The sequence below is a fragment of the Scyliorhinus torazame genome, chromosome 21, assembly GCF_047496885.1.
Source record: "Scyliorhinus torazame isolate Kashiwa2021f chromosome 21, sScyTor2.1, whole genome shotgun sequence".
Lineage (NCBI taxonomy): Eukaryota > Metazoa > Chordata > Chondrichthyes > Carcharhiniformes > Scyliorhinidae > Scyliorhinus > Scyliorhinus torazame.
Window position 1 is genome coordinate 122,497,419 of NC_092727.1, and position 14,579 is coordinate 122,511,997.

Genomic DNA, 14,579 nt, shown 5'->3' on the forward strand with positions numbered 1-14,579 from the left:
CTGACAGTGGGATTCCCAAATCCCGCTGCTTTGTCAATGGGATTTATCATTTAAGTCGCCGCTCGCCAACGGGAAACCCCTGTGCGGGGATGAGCTGCTGGCAGGAACAGTGAATCGCAACAGCCAGAGAATTCCGGCCACTGCGTTTCAGCCTTGTAAGATAGTTTAACTAATAGGAGGAGCTAGAGATTGTTCAGTTGGTTTCTGGAAGTCAAACAATGAATACAGTTTCGGAAGACTTCAGCCAGGGATCCTGCATTGTTCTGACAGGATTCAGATCTGCCTCTTAAAACAATCCCAAAGAACGTCTTGTAAGCAAGTAGGCCTGTGTCTGCTAACTGTATTAAAAAGTGGATTGAGACCTGTGATAGTTCTGAGGTTTGAGTAGAAGTAAAGTGTCACTGTACTGATTGCATTGTTTGAGGGATAATTGCAAGCTATTTTGTTGTGTGATGTTAAAGATATTTTAATACTGGGTTGGTCAGAAAGTTTGTTTTAATGTACCATGCCCCTATTTTACGAAATCACTCCTGGAATGAGGTATCCTTCCCCCTCTGTCTTACTGAATTAAAATAAAATATTGAGGTTTCTGTCCATTACCCTAGCCATTGTTGGGGTCTGGTCTGGGATTATAATATTGGTCAATGGTGAAACCCAGGATGTTGATGGGAGGGAATTCAGTTATGGTCAATGTCAAGGGGAGGTGTTTAGACTCTTTTGTGCTGGAGATGGTCATTGCCTGGTACTTGTGTAGCACAAATGTTACTTTCCACATACCCGCCAAGCCTGAATACTGTTACGGTCTTGTGCATGTGGACACGGACTACTTCAGTATCGCGAATGATGTTAACATTAGATAATTAACGACAAATATCCCCACATTTGACCTTACGATGGAGGGAAAGTCATTGATTAAACAGCAGAAGATGATTGGACCCATGGACATTGCCCTGGGGAACTCCTGCGGAGGTGTCCCGGCACTGTGACGACAGACCCTCACCACAACCACCTTCCTTTGTGCCAGGTATGACTCCAACCAGTTCCCCCCGATTCCCATTCACTTCAGATTTGTTGGGGCTCCTTGATGCCACATTTGGTCAAATGTTGCCTTGATGCCAAAGGCAGTCACTCTCCCCTTACCTCGTGACACCACAGTGCAGTGCTAAGGTAGGGCGGCATTGCTGGAGGGACCATCTTTGATGTGAGACATTAAACCGAGGCTCCGTCTGCTCTCGCAGGTTATACCTCAATATTTATCCCCCAATTAGCATCACAAAAACAGATTATCTAGCCAAGGTGACATTGCAGCTTTGTGGGAGCTTGCCGTTTGCAAACTAGCTGCTGCATTTCCTGCATTGTTACAGCGACCACACTTCAGCAATACATCGAACCACAAGTCACAAAAGACGTGCTTGTTAGGTGAATTGGACATTGTGAATTCTCCCTCTGTGTACCCGAACAGGCGCCGGGAATGTGGCGACTTGGGGCTTTTCACAGTAACTTCATTGCAGTGTTAATATAAGCCTACTTGTGACACTAATAAAGATTCTTATTATTATAAAGCACAATGAGATAAAAAAGAATACAGCTTAGGAACAGGCCCTTCAGCCCTCCAAGCCTGCGCCGATCACGTGTCCTATCTTGACCAACCGCCTGTATCCTTCTATACCTCCTCTGTTCATGTGCCTATCCAGATAAGTCTTGAAGGTTGCTAACGTATTTGCCTCAACCACCTCACTTGGCAGTGAATTCCAGGCCACCACCACCCTCTGTGTAAAAAACTTCCCCCGCACATCTCCACTGAACCCTCACCTTGGAACTTGTGCCCCCTTGTAATTGCCACAACCTAAGGTTGTGAAATGCAAATCTCTCCCTCCTCTCTCTCTCTCTCTCCCTCCCTCCATCTCAAACTCCCTTTCCCACTTTACACTGTCACACAAAAACAAAAAGCCTCAGGGTTTTGAATGCTTGTGTCAAAATGAGGTTGTTCTAATTCTAACACAGAGAATCCTTGTACGCAGTGGGAGAGTGGCGTTCTGGTACTGCAAGGCTCTGCTCTTTGTTGAGTACAGCCCAGTTTAATTGTTGGTCCTGTTCCCGGCCCTCCCCTGGTCTCCCTCTCCTGGTGAATGGAATCATTCAGTTGGCAGAGCCAATCAGAAAGCCTTTTATTCCCCCCCCCCCGCCCCCCGTTAAACCTTACCGCAAAACTAAACCTTACCGGAAAACTAAACCTTACCGGAAAACAAAGTCGGCCTGATCAATTTCAGCCCCGCAACTGCTGTTGGTCAAAATCCCACCGTTGCCAATGACTGCGCACCGTTTGTACTGCCGGCTGCTGAAGGATGAATTCTGCAAATCAAGGACAAGGGAAAGATGACCATGAGAACAGATGATCAAAAACTTGGTTAAAGAGGTCGGTTTTTGAAGAGCGTCTAAAATGAATGGAAGTGGAGAGATTTAGGATTTCCTCCCGGGGAAGTGGTGAAGTGATAAAAATCACAGACGCACAAGAGATTCCAGAGGCCACAGAAGGTTACAGAGATAGGGATGGGCAAGAGCACAGAGGGATTCGAAAGCACGACAGGAATTTTTAAAATCAAGGTGCTGCTGGACCGATGCAGGCCAGTGAGCACAGGGAGTGAGCAAGACTTGATGAGAGATAGGTAGCAGAACTTTGGCTGAGCTTAAGTACATATCGGAGGGAAAATTGGAGGCTGATCAGGAGAGTGTTGGAAGAGTTGGGTCTTGAGACAACAAATGTATGCATCAAGGATTCATTGTTATCCATAGAATCCCGACAGTGCAGAAGGAGGCCATTCAGCCCATTGAGTCTGCATCGACCCTCCGAAAGAGCACTCCACCTAGGCCCACTCCCCCACCTTATCCAGCACGGTAGCATAGTGGTTAGCACTGTGGCTTCACAGCGCCCGGGTCCCAGGTTCGATTCCCTGCTGGGTCACTGTCTGTGCGGAGCCTGCATGTTCTCCCCGTGTCCGCGTGGGTTTCCTCCGGATGCTCCGGTTTCCTCCCGCAGTCCAAAGACGTGCAGGTTAGGTGGATTGGCCATATCTTTTTGCTAAATTGCCCCTTAGTGCCCAATAAAGTTTGGAGGGGTTATTGGGTTAGGGGGATAGGGCGGAAGTGGGTTGGTGCAAACACGATGGGCCGAATGGTCTCCTTCTGCACTGTATGTTCTATGTAAACTATGTATCCCCATAACCCCACCTAACCTACGCCTCTTTGGACACTAACGGGCAATTTATCATGGCCAATCCACTTAATCTGCAAATCTCTGGACTGTGGGAAGAAACCGGAGCAACTGGAGGAAACCCACGCAAACACGGGGAGAAAGAGCAAACGCCACGCAGTCACCCGAGGCCGGGATTGAACCCGAGTCTCTGGAGCTATGAGGCAGAAGTGCTAACCACTGTGCCGCATAAACATAAAATTTGACTAGGGAAGGAACTAAGCCTAATGCACGTAAACAATAGTGAGGAAAACTTGCCCCGAAAGAAATAGAGAGCAAAATATATTTGCTTCATTAACTTATCCCAGGCCACCCTGCCCCGGTTAATAAATTTGGTTACGGCCAATTTGAGCCTTGGCGCTTGAACCCAAGGGAAAGTGGTCCAATAAGTGTGGGCCAGTGGGACTGTCCTTGCTTCCTGGTGTGGAACACATTCACTGACGGTACGTCAGATCCCATCAGGTGTGCGCTCGATCTGCTGAAACAACACACAGTGAGGCGAGGGCAGTTTCAGCAGCCGCCAAAATAACACTCTTGGGCTGAAGATAAAATGCAACCACATATTCTTTCCGCAAAAAGAAACAGGAAAGGTTTTCAACATTGCAATGCAATCTTTTGTAGCGAATAGAATACTTTTGCCAGTTGCAACGATGGTGTCCCGTCTAAAATACAGCTCTTACCTTGGGAAAAATAGCAAAAATCTGATGAGTAATTTTTAGTTTCCTCTTGGGTTCCGCTTCATACGTTAGCTCAGTCCCCACTGGTGTGTTCTTCTGAGTGACCAGGCAATCACTAACAGCATTACAGCATCTCTTCAGTTCTGATCTGAAAGGCAGGCAGTTATCAAGCACTCGACCAATACTAATTTCACTAACATGTGAGATCTCTGTGTCTGTCATCAGAACAAACATGAAACAAAAAAATGTCATCTTAGTTTCCTGTCGAATTTTTCCCTCCAACACTGTTCCAACCAAGGTTTTTAGAACATTCCAGACCCCATGTTCAGGTCAACAATTTTAGATCATAACCATCACTTTCATTTTCTCAGAGAAAGACACTAATCTGGGTTCTGTTGTCACCGTTTACACCTCTTCTGGGCCAATTTTCTTTCTTTACTCATTTCAATGGGCAGCATGGTGGTTAGCACAATTGCTTCACAGCTCCAGGGTCCCAGGTTCGATTCCCGGCTTGGTTGACTGCGCGGAGTCTGCATGTTCTCCCCGTGTCTGCGTGGGTTTCCTCCGGGTGCTCCGGTTTCCTCCCACAGTCCAACGATGTGCAAGTTAGGTGGATTGGTCATGCTAAATTGCCCTTAGTGTCCAAAATTGCCCTTGGTGGTGGGTCGGGTTACTGGGTTATGGGGATAGGGTGGGGGTGTGGGCCTGGGTAGGGTGCACTTTCAAAGAAAGAGCCGGTGCAGACTCGATGGGCTGAATGGCCTCCTTCTGCTCTGTAAATTCTATGATTCTATGAATACCACACATTGAACCATCATCCAGACAATCACAAGCCTTCCTTGACGTTCCTTCTTCCGCCTGCCTCCTCCCAGCCACCATATTCTCCCCAGATCTGCATCCGTATGCAAAAGATCTCCAACTCTTGTTTCCGATGAATTACAAATGTTGCTTCTGTTCCTCTCTACACAGACGCCTGCAGATTGTTTCCAGCATTGTTTGTTTTTAATTTCACATTTGCTTTTGAGCGAATCTGAAAAAGGGTATGCGGGTAAGGATCAAGCAGAGGGGGGTTGAAAGGGGGCAGAATATTTTGATCCTTTCAATCAATAACATTGCCTGCGATTACTGTTTTGCGTTGTAGCTCTGCAGTGACAGAACATCCCTGTGAGTAGGATTGCAAGACGCAAAGAGGCATCTTGATGAGGTTTGAAGCCAGATTGAAGACTGGAAATTGACCCCGAGCCGTTGCCAACAAGGTACGTTTTGGGGGGCCCACTGGTGATAGATGGGCGGTGCCGGGGCAATAGGTTTTTTTTTTGTAGGCCCTGGAGGTGCCTTGCCTCTGGAGGCCTCTCCACTCTCATTAAAATAAAAGAGAAAAGAAAATGTAGGTCATTTAGCTTCTCAGCTGGTTCCACCACCATAGGGAAGCCTGTTATGAAGTTATTTATGAAGAGAGATTGGATGGACATGGATTGATTTCCTTGGAGCAGAGGAGACAGAGGGGAGCATGATTGAGATGTACAGCATTATGAGGGGCATAAATTAAGTAGATAGGAAGAAACGTTTCCCCTTGGTGGAGGCATCAATGAGCAGATGCATAGATTTAAGATAAGGGGCAGGAGGTTTAGAGGGGATGTGAGGAAATCCTTTCACCCAGAGAGTGGTGGGAGTTTGGAATTTGTTGCCCTGAAGGGTGGTGGAGGCAGAGACCCTCATCACATTTAAGAAGTATTTAGATGGGCTCTTGTGATCCCAGGGCCGACAAGGCCAAGTGCTGGAAAGTGGGATTAGAATAGTTAGGTGGTTGTTTTTGACTGGCGCAGATGCGATGGGCAGAAGGGCCTTTTCTGCGCTGCCTGATTCTGTGACTCGATGATTAGAGTAAAGGCGAGAAACCCCAACAGTGTGACAGATCAACACAAGAAGAATTGGAAAACCACACACACGCACACATCCTGAAGACTGCATCAAAGCTCCGACTGAAGAACACAATGGGTAGGTGCTGAGCCCAAGATGCGGCCTGTGTTTACTTTAAAGTCAATCCTTCCTTTCCTCGGACAATGTTACTTAACCTGCAGCCACCTTCAACTTGTCAACTCTGGCCATGTTCCCAACTCTGCTTGGACCTTTTCTGGGAGGTTTCATCTTGTGATCTCCTGTCTCCGTCTGCTCTGCCCAGTTGGATCATATTTCTTTTATGTCACTGTCGATGTTTCTTTGAAGTGCTCAAAGCAATTGAAGAGGACGCCCCCCCCCCACACCTGCCATTTGTTTTTAAACACCTTCTCCCGGATCTGCTCACAGCCACGCCCTTAATTTCCAGAGAGTCCAAGACAATTCTGGAGGATTGGCAACACCTAGCCCAGGAAGCGGCAGTACGTTTGAGCTGAAACTAGGAAAATCAAGACGAATGTCGTCTCCCCCCCCCCACCCCCCCATCCTTTGTATACAGCCAGGAAAGAGGAAGTAGCCATTGGTGTTCCCAATGAGGGAGGCGAGATACGGAGGCAGCCTTCCGAGCTCATATGATAAGAGGACAGTGCACCCTTCTTCATCCACCACCAATGTTCCTTCCAATGTCATATAGGGTCAGAGTGGAAAATCCAGACCCATTCACCATTTAATTCGTAATTTGAGTAACTGCATCAATAAGCGCTCATTGCTTCCAAAAAACACAAATCATCGGGCACTCCGATTTATCTTGGTATTTAAATAATGTTGACCTTGTCTTATTTGAAACATTCAATGTACATAAACATATCAACAAGACTATTTGAGTGATATACAACTGAATAAAGAAACAGATGTCAGACTAAACAAGAATGGAATTTATGGTCTTAAATGTGATGCTAAATTTTAGGCACATTCCTATCATGAAACTAACATTTCCTGAAAATTATACTCTGCTGAGAATCATGAACAGCCAGTGGAATGTGATACAAACACCGTCCTGTGGTCTATATAAGGCAGGGAAATTCTTGAATAAAAGCAAAATATTGTGCATGTTGGAAATCCGAATTAAAAACAGAAAATGCTGGAAAAACTCAGTGAGTGTGGCAGTATCTGCGGAGAGAGGAATGGAGTTAGAGTCCGTGTGGCTCTTCTTCAGAGCTAAAGGGAGGGAGAAACGGGATAGATTTTATTCTGTTGAAGTGGTGGCGGAGAAACCTGGAAGGTCAGGGATAGGTGGCAGCTCAAGAGAGGTTACAAAGATGGTTTGAACATGAGACAAAAGGAGTGTTAATGGTAAGTGTTTAAGACTAAATAAGGTGCTAATAGTGGCATACAGATAAACCAACAGAATGCATTAATAGCCGAGCAAGGGTCGGTGCTTTGAGAAAGCAAAATGTAAGAAAAATTGAGAGGTGGACCTGAAGGGGAGGAGGGCAAATAATTGAATTTAAAAAGAATGCCAAGATGGAGGAGAGAGAATGTGTCGAACTCCAGTGTTAAAAATTTGTGATGTAGCTCTCAAAAAAATAATTTAGTAACAATCTATGTTGGAATTCTCCTTTCTCAATGATTATTGTTCTCTTCTAACTTCACAACGTTACCCCTCAAGGTTCTGAATTTTGCTGTGTGTGCAGTTCCCAAATCCAGTCCTCTTCACGCACCTAGTGGTACACTTTTGTCTGTTTTTATAGCTAGTAATTCCCAGAACAGGTCGCTAGTCTGTCGCAAGGAGCTTATAGCTTGAAGGGTGCCAGTCCACATCAAGCATGGCTGACCAGGAGACTAGCCCGTTCTTACCACCAGCCATTGGTGTACTGGAAGGATTTTGCAGGTTGATACTCAACCTGTTTTGATGGACACTAAAGTATAACTCATAGATTCCGATGACATCTTAATGGGAGGTTGTCACTTTGTTCATCGCTGATCTGACTCAACCTGTTTGGCCGCGCTACAAACGCATCTTCCTTGGTCATCAGGTCCTGGTGTGGGGCTTGAACCAGGAGCTTCTGGCGCAGAGGTAGCGATGCTGCCCACTACGCCACAAGACATCCAGGGTGCCCAGCTGACAGTGCCAAGGTGCCCAATTGCTGGGGGAGTGCCAGGGTACCGGACTGCCCAGTATCCGGTCACCCAAGGGTCTCAACTCTCCAGCAAGACCCCCCCTCAGGTGCCATTACAACTGGTTCACGACTTTGTCAACCAACCAGTACCAAACGGGCCCCGGTTGAGGCCTCGCAGGCAAGGACCAGGTAAGCACCTTGTTATACACGATCTGTAGGGTCGCAGGTGACGTGATAGCCAGACCAGCGATGAACTAAGAGACAACCTCCCATGAAGATGCCATCGGAATCTATGAGTTATACTTTAGTCTCCATCAAAACATCGTAATAGAGACAGAAAGGATTAATCGATGAAGCCAAAGACCAGGTGAAGGAAGAAAATCATTCATAATGATGGGGAGAATGGGATCAAAGGCTATGGGGAGAAAGCAGGATTAGGCTATTGAGTTGGATGATCAGCCATGATCGTGATGAATGGCGGAGCAGGCTCGAAGGGCCAAAAGGCCTCCTCCTGCTCCTATCTTCTATGAATCTATAAATTATCTCTACCATTTGAGTGACAATTGTAAATATGAAATATTAGATGATGACTTGATAAGTTTACAGTTTACAGCAAAGATGTGCCAGATATTCACTGGTTTTAGAACAATAAAACAGTCCTTTACTTCAGCAGAGGGATAGGCTTTCACTTCCAAGGTCCAGCTCTCTCAAAAAGCATCATGCAGGAACCAATCACTGACTGTTGTTAGGCAGAACACTGTTCCTGGCCAACCCACCGGTTGCCAGCCAACTAATCAAACCGACTTCCGCCAAAGCTGGTTCCTAAGATTCACTTGGCGCTGACGAGTCTCTTTCTCCTCTCCAAAATACAAAACTTAGGAACACCCTGTCCTGACAAGCAGGCTGCTCCAGCTCGAGCCCTCTGCTTAAAAGCACATTCGGAATATGGGTTCACGGACCAAAAATAATAAAATAAATTAAAATGGGAGCAAAGGAAGTAAACAGGAAGATCTCTAGGCAAATGGCAAAGGCAAAAACAAGAATTCATAAGGGGTGAGAGAGAAATCCTGCTGGAACTGTCTGATGCAGTCCTTCAGTTCATTGGGTGCTGTAATTACGCTCATGAGGATATCCTGATTGATCTCCCCGTGCGACTCATGGAATATGAGCTGCCCGCTCGTGAATGGAGACCCATCCAGCTGAGGCTCGTAAGAACTCAGTATAAAGGCCGGCCCGGACTGGGACCGGCATGTTAGTTGTTCCAACGGGATTGTATTCTGTAAATATATTCGCTGCCATGAGCAGAATTTCTGTAATTGTAAATAAATCGACGTCCACCTCACCACTCGGCTTCCTGGGACTTTAATAGGTCGAAAACTGAGCGTACAAATGCAGCAATAATCAGGGAAGGACACTGAAGGAGTGTGAACTGCCACTTCCAACGTCCTTGTTGTGACAAAAACAAAGGTCTAATGGAAAAAGAATATCCCACAAAATGCCCTGGGTGTGGCAAGGTTGGTTATTTTATAAGCAATATGTCATTCAAAAAAAAAGCAAACGCGAAGGTCTGTTCAAAGAAGCTCTTTCCAATATATACAGCAACCAGACAACCAGGAAATCACTTTTCCTGGGGAAATGGAAGAGACAAACTAATTTGAACATTTGTACAAACAAACGTACGAATGAGGAGCTACTCGGTCTCTCCGGCCGGCTCCGCCGTGCACTCAGATCACAGCTGATGTCATCATTGTAGTGATCTTTACTTGGGTATGTACAGAAGGGGCTGATGGGTAATGGAAGACCACTAGGGGGAGCACTGGCGTGTATAAAAGGGGGAAGCAAACAGCCCTCTGGACTGTTGGGTGGATTAGACCGTGAGGAGAATAGAGGCAGAGATTTAGCTCAGGGCTGCTAGTGTGGTCAGGCCTAGATGTAGAGCATAGAAAAGTTGTAACCTTTCCACTAGTACGGTTCTTAAAATAAGAACTCGCGTAGTTATTTAAGTTGTGTTGCTCAATAAACCCTCTGTAAAACTTCTGGACGACTTTGAGCCTTCTTCCAAAGCCTCTACTGTAACTGAGTTGAGTCGCACAGATTACCTGCTCGACAGGTAACAAAACAATCATAATCTCAGTTCCAGGGCAGCACGTTGGCGCAGTGGGTTAGCCCTGCTGCCTCACGGCGCCGAGGTCCCAGGTTCGATCCCGGCTCTGGGTCACTGTCCGTGTGGAGTTTGTACATTCTCCCCGTGTCTGCGTGGGTTTCGCCCCCACAACTCAAAGATGTGCAGGGTAGGTGGATTGGCCACGCTAAATTGCCCCTTAGTTGGAAAAAATGAATTGGGTATTCTAATTTAAAAAAAATAATCTCAGTTCCACATTCCCACCTATCCCTTATAACGTTGTGCCCCCTTCCTTACCCAGAATCTATCTCGCTCTGCCTTAAAAATATTCAAATGCCAGAAATTTAAGTCCGTTCCCGCCGACGGGATCTTCCGGTGCTGCGGACAGCGAACTCCGCTGGTTTTCCGTCAGCAGGGGGCGCATACAATGGGAAACTCCATTGACAGCAGTGGGACAAGAAGATCCCGCCACTGGCGATTGGCTGACTGCCTCTGTTCTCACGAATCCCGCTGCGGAAAATCCTGCCCAAAGTCCCTGCTTCCACCGCCTTTTGAGGAAAAAAGTTCCAAAGACTCATTGCCCTCTGAGAGATCAGGGATCTTGTCATAAATGGGTGACTTTCAAACAGTGACCCATAGTTCTAGAAGTTAATGGACATCATACACAATTTACATTGGACACAGGCGCTGGAGTCTCGGTTTTATATGATAGGCTGTAAGGAAAGGTGTTCTGTAGCTTCCATCAATTTAACTCCAAGGCCCAGGAGGAATCCAGCTAAACATTAAAATACACAGGGGGAAATACATCTGAGACCCTGGGTGGGATTCTCTATCTCATCCAGGCTGCCTGTCTCAGCTACATAACAGGAGGATTCCGGCCATTAGGTCAGGTGGCCAAAAGCTTGATCAAAGAGGTGTGTTTTAACAAAGGTCTTAAAGGAAGAAAGCTGGGAGAGAGTGGGGAGGGGATCCAGGGAGAGTACTCCCGAGCTCAGGGGTCGAGGCAAAGCCACCAATAGTTCGGCAGAAGCCAGAATTAGAGGAGCTCAGATATGTCGAAAGGTTGTGGGGATGGATGTATTCAAGAGAAAGCTCAATGGGGATGAGGTGGAAAGGCGTGGAAGGTCATGATGATGAGGTCGGGATCGGGACCTGGATCGGGAGGGGGAGAGGAAAGTGTGCAGCATGAAAACACTGAGACAGACCCGCTAAGCCGAAAAGCCTGTCCTCCACCATAAACATTTTGTAACATCCCACAAAGAATCTGAAAGATTTCACTTGCACTTTAAGCCCCGGGGTGGTACCTGAATTCTTCGGCTGCGAGTTCCTGTTTGTGCCACTGGCATTTCTGAAGCTCTGTGATATTTTTAATGACGTCTTCTTCAGTCTGCCTAAAATTGAATGCGCGCGAGAGAAAAAAAACACAAGATGAGGGGCTCAGGGGTAAGAAAATTATTGATTTCTTCAAAATGCAGAGGCACACAACAACGTCAGATACAAGCAGTTTGCTTGAGTTCGGCTGTCAGCAACAAAAGGGAGAGAGAGTCTAAAACGGGCGTGATTCCAGCAACTCCGCAAGAAACATTCTTTCTCCTGAATTGCAATTTCTTTCAGTGGATATGGAATAGACGCTCAGCAAAAGCAGATGAGGTGCAGTTGCTTATTTCAAAAGCAATTTCATTTTCGCCTCAGACAAATAGCTAGTTGGAAATGTAATTCAACAGTAACGTTTTGGCAGGGATGTAGATCAGTACCCCAACAAGCAATATTTACAGGGACAAGGGGAAAGAGCAGGGCAGTGGGTTTAATTGGGCGGGCCCCTTCAGAGACAGCACGGGATTGACGGCCCGAGTGGCCTCCTTTAGTGTCGCAGGAACCCCTTCACGGTGCTGCTGGGCTGGATTTTATTCTCCAAAGTACAGCCGGACTGGGTGATTCGTGGAGATTCAAGCACAAACGGAATTTTGGCAATTTTCCTCAATTCCCTTTGCAGGCTGTTGAGTGTCGAACACAAATATCTCTGAGGTGATGAATTAATTTGTGGGAAGTCAATGAGAGGGTCAGTGGGAACTTGCCTGTGGAAGGGGTGATCTTGCTGGATCAAAAGGCTTATCCTTGTTCTACTCTTATTGAAGAATGCAGAAATGTCGGATCAAGACCCAAACCTCAGTGTAAAGCCAAGGTGGAAGATTAATCTTCATTTTGTCTTTTACTAATGTTTGTTCTGCCCAATGTCAAGATTTCAAACTTTTTCCCCATCAACTTTGATGGATTTCCTCCCCAGATTTCCAGTGTCTTGCTAAAGTATATGCTCCTGCTTCCGTATGCTGTTCCCCCGCGTTCCACCAATTTCATCATCCATCATAAAATTTGATACCTGGATTTCGACAAACATTCATTGAGCCGAAACTTGTACAATGGTGCGGGATTCTCTGGTCCCCCCCCCCCTTGGCGGCACGACGTTCTCTGCTCCCACCGGGAGACCCGCGGGCAGTGGTGTGCGGCCAGCAGGAAAAGAGAATCCCAACAGACGGAGAATCGCGGAAGCTGCCTGATCTACCGGAGCTTTTCCAGCATTTTCTGCTTTCGTTTCAGCTTGTCCCGACTGGATTGCCTTTATGTTGCCTGTCCAATATCAAGCTGGCCCCATGAGTTTAGCTTCAATAAGATCAAAGCCATGAACTTGAAAATGGCTCCATTCCTCCTGTCCCAATCGTTGTGATAGGTTAAACTGCACTTTGCATCTGATTTTCTGTTTAATCCTGAGCTGAACTTCACACCTCATAACATCCTAGGGGGTTGCTATTGACCAGAAACTGTACAGGACTAGCCATATGAATACTGTGGCTAGGAGAGCAGGTCAGAGACAGGGCAGCACGTGGCGCAATGGTTGGCATTGCCACCTCACGGCGCCAAAGTCCCAGGTTCGATCCCGGCTCTGGGTCACTGGTTGTGTGGAGTTTGCACATTCTCCACGTGTTTGTGTGGGTTTCGCCCCCACAACCCAAAGATGTCCCGTTACTAATAAAAGTGGATTGGCCATGCTAAATTGCCCCTTAATTAGAAAAATGAATTGGGTATTCTGAATTTATTTTAAAGAAAAGGTCAGAGAGTAACTCACCTGCTGACTCCCCAAAGCCTGTCCACTATCTACAAGGCACAAGTCAGGAATGTAATGGGATACTCCCCACTTTCCTTGCAGCTCCAACAACACTCAAGAAGCTCAACAGCATCCAGGACAAAAGAGCCCATTAGATTGAAATTCCACACTGACACACAGTGGCAGCTGTGTACCAATCTACACAATGCACGACAGCAACTCATCAAGTTTCCTTCGACAACACTTGCCGAACATGTGGCCTTTACCACCAAGAAGGACAGGGCAGCAGGTACCTGGGAACACCACCAGCTATAAGTTCTCCTCGTCATCCACCATCCTGACTTGGAACTGTATCATCGTTCCTATCATTCTTGCAACGATGCTGGTCATAAGACACTTCTTAGACATGTCTTCAAGTAACCAAAAGCAATCCGTGGCCAGCACGGTAGCATAGTGGTTAGCACAATGGCTTCACAGCGCGAGGGCCCCAGGTTCGATTCCTGGCTTGGGTCACTGACTGTGCGGAGTCTGCACGTTCTCCCAGTGTCTGCGTGGATTTCCTCCGGGTGCTCCGTTTTCCTCCCACAAGTCCTGAAAGACGTGCTGTTAGGTAATTTGGACATTCTGGATTCTCCCTCCGTGTACCCGAACAGGCGCCGGAATGTGGCGACTCGGGGAGTTTCACAGTAACTTCATTGCAGTGTTAATGTAAGCCTACTTGAGACAGTAATAAAGATTATTATTAATTTTTTTAAACCAAGGTTGGCATAAAAAAATTCCATAGCACTATTTTGAAGAAGAGCTGGGGAGTCAATACTTATCCCTCAATCAATACTACTAAATCCTGGTTATTAGCACACTGGTTATTATCAGACTGAGGTTTGTGGGAGCTTGCTGTGCATAAATTGGCTGCTGCGTTTCCTGTATTAGAGCAGTAACTACACTTCAAATGTACTTTACTCACTGTAAATGGCTTTGGGATGTCCTGAAGTTATGAAAGGCGCTATATAAATACATGTTGCTTATAAAGGCTTCTCTGGATGACACAGCCAACTTGGGTGCAGACATGTTTTTCCAAACTTTCATCACTGGATAGATTGAAGAGCTTTGTAAAACTGACCCCTATCATCTACAAGTGACACTGCTCCATTTGGCATGTGTAGCCACCTGGGTTGGCCAACTCCTGATGTAAAATGGAGAACAGCGAAGGCTGAAGGGAAATTCAGGCAACACAGGCAGAAACTAGCAGGTGCAAGTTTACTGTGTATTAAACTCTGCAAAAGCCCAGACAGCATCGATACAAGTAGCCACCTGCATAATAATGTAGCAGCCATCTACATACTAATGAGCGATCCCCGGGTACAATCGAAACATTTGGGAAAAACAAAGCCAAGCCAGACTCCTCGGCGCCAGC

General features: G+C 46.5%; 1 protein-coding gene across 1 annotated transcript in view; it reads right to left on the bottom strand.

Annotated features, from left to right (window-relative positions):
• Positions 1 to 14,579, bottom strand: part of LOC140398596 (alpha-2,8-sialyltransferase 8F-like) — a 48,558-nt gene that overhangs the window by 9,739 nt on the left and 24,240 nt on the right. The window contains exons 4-6 of the mRNA XM_072487431.1: positions 11,370 to 11,456; positions 3,931 to 4,075; positions 2,240 to 2,352 (exon numbers count right to left, since the gene is read on the bottom strand). Coding sequence (XP_072343532.1) covers positions 2,240 to 2,352; positions 3,931 to 4,075; positions 11,370 to 11,456 — 345 coding nt within the window. The remainder of the gene's footprint in view (positions 1 to 2,239; positions 2,353 to 3,930; positions 4,076 to 11,369; positions 11,457 to 14,579) is intronic.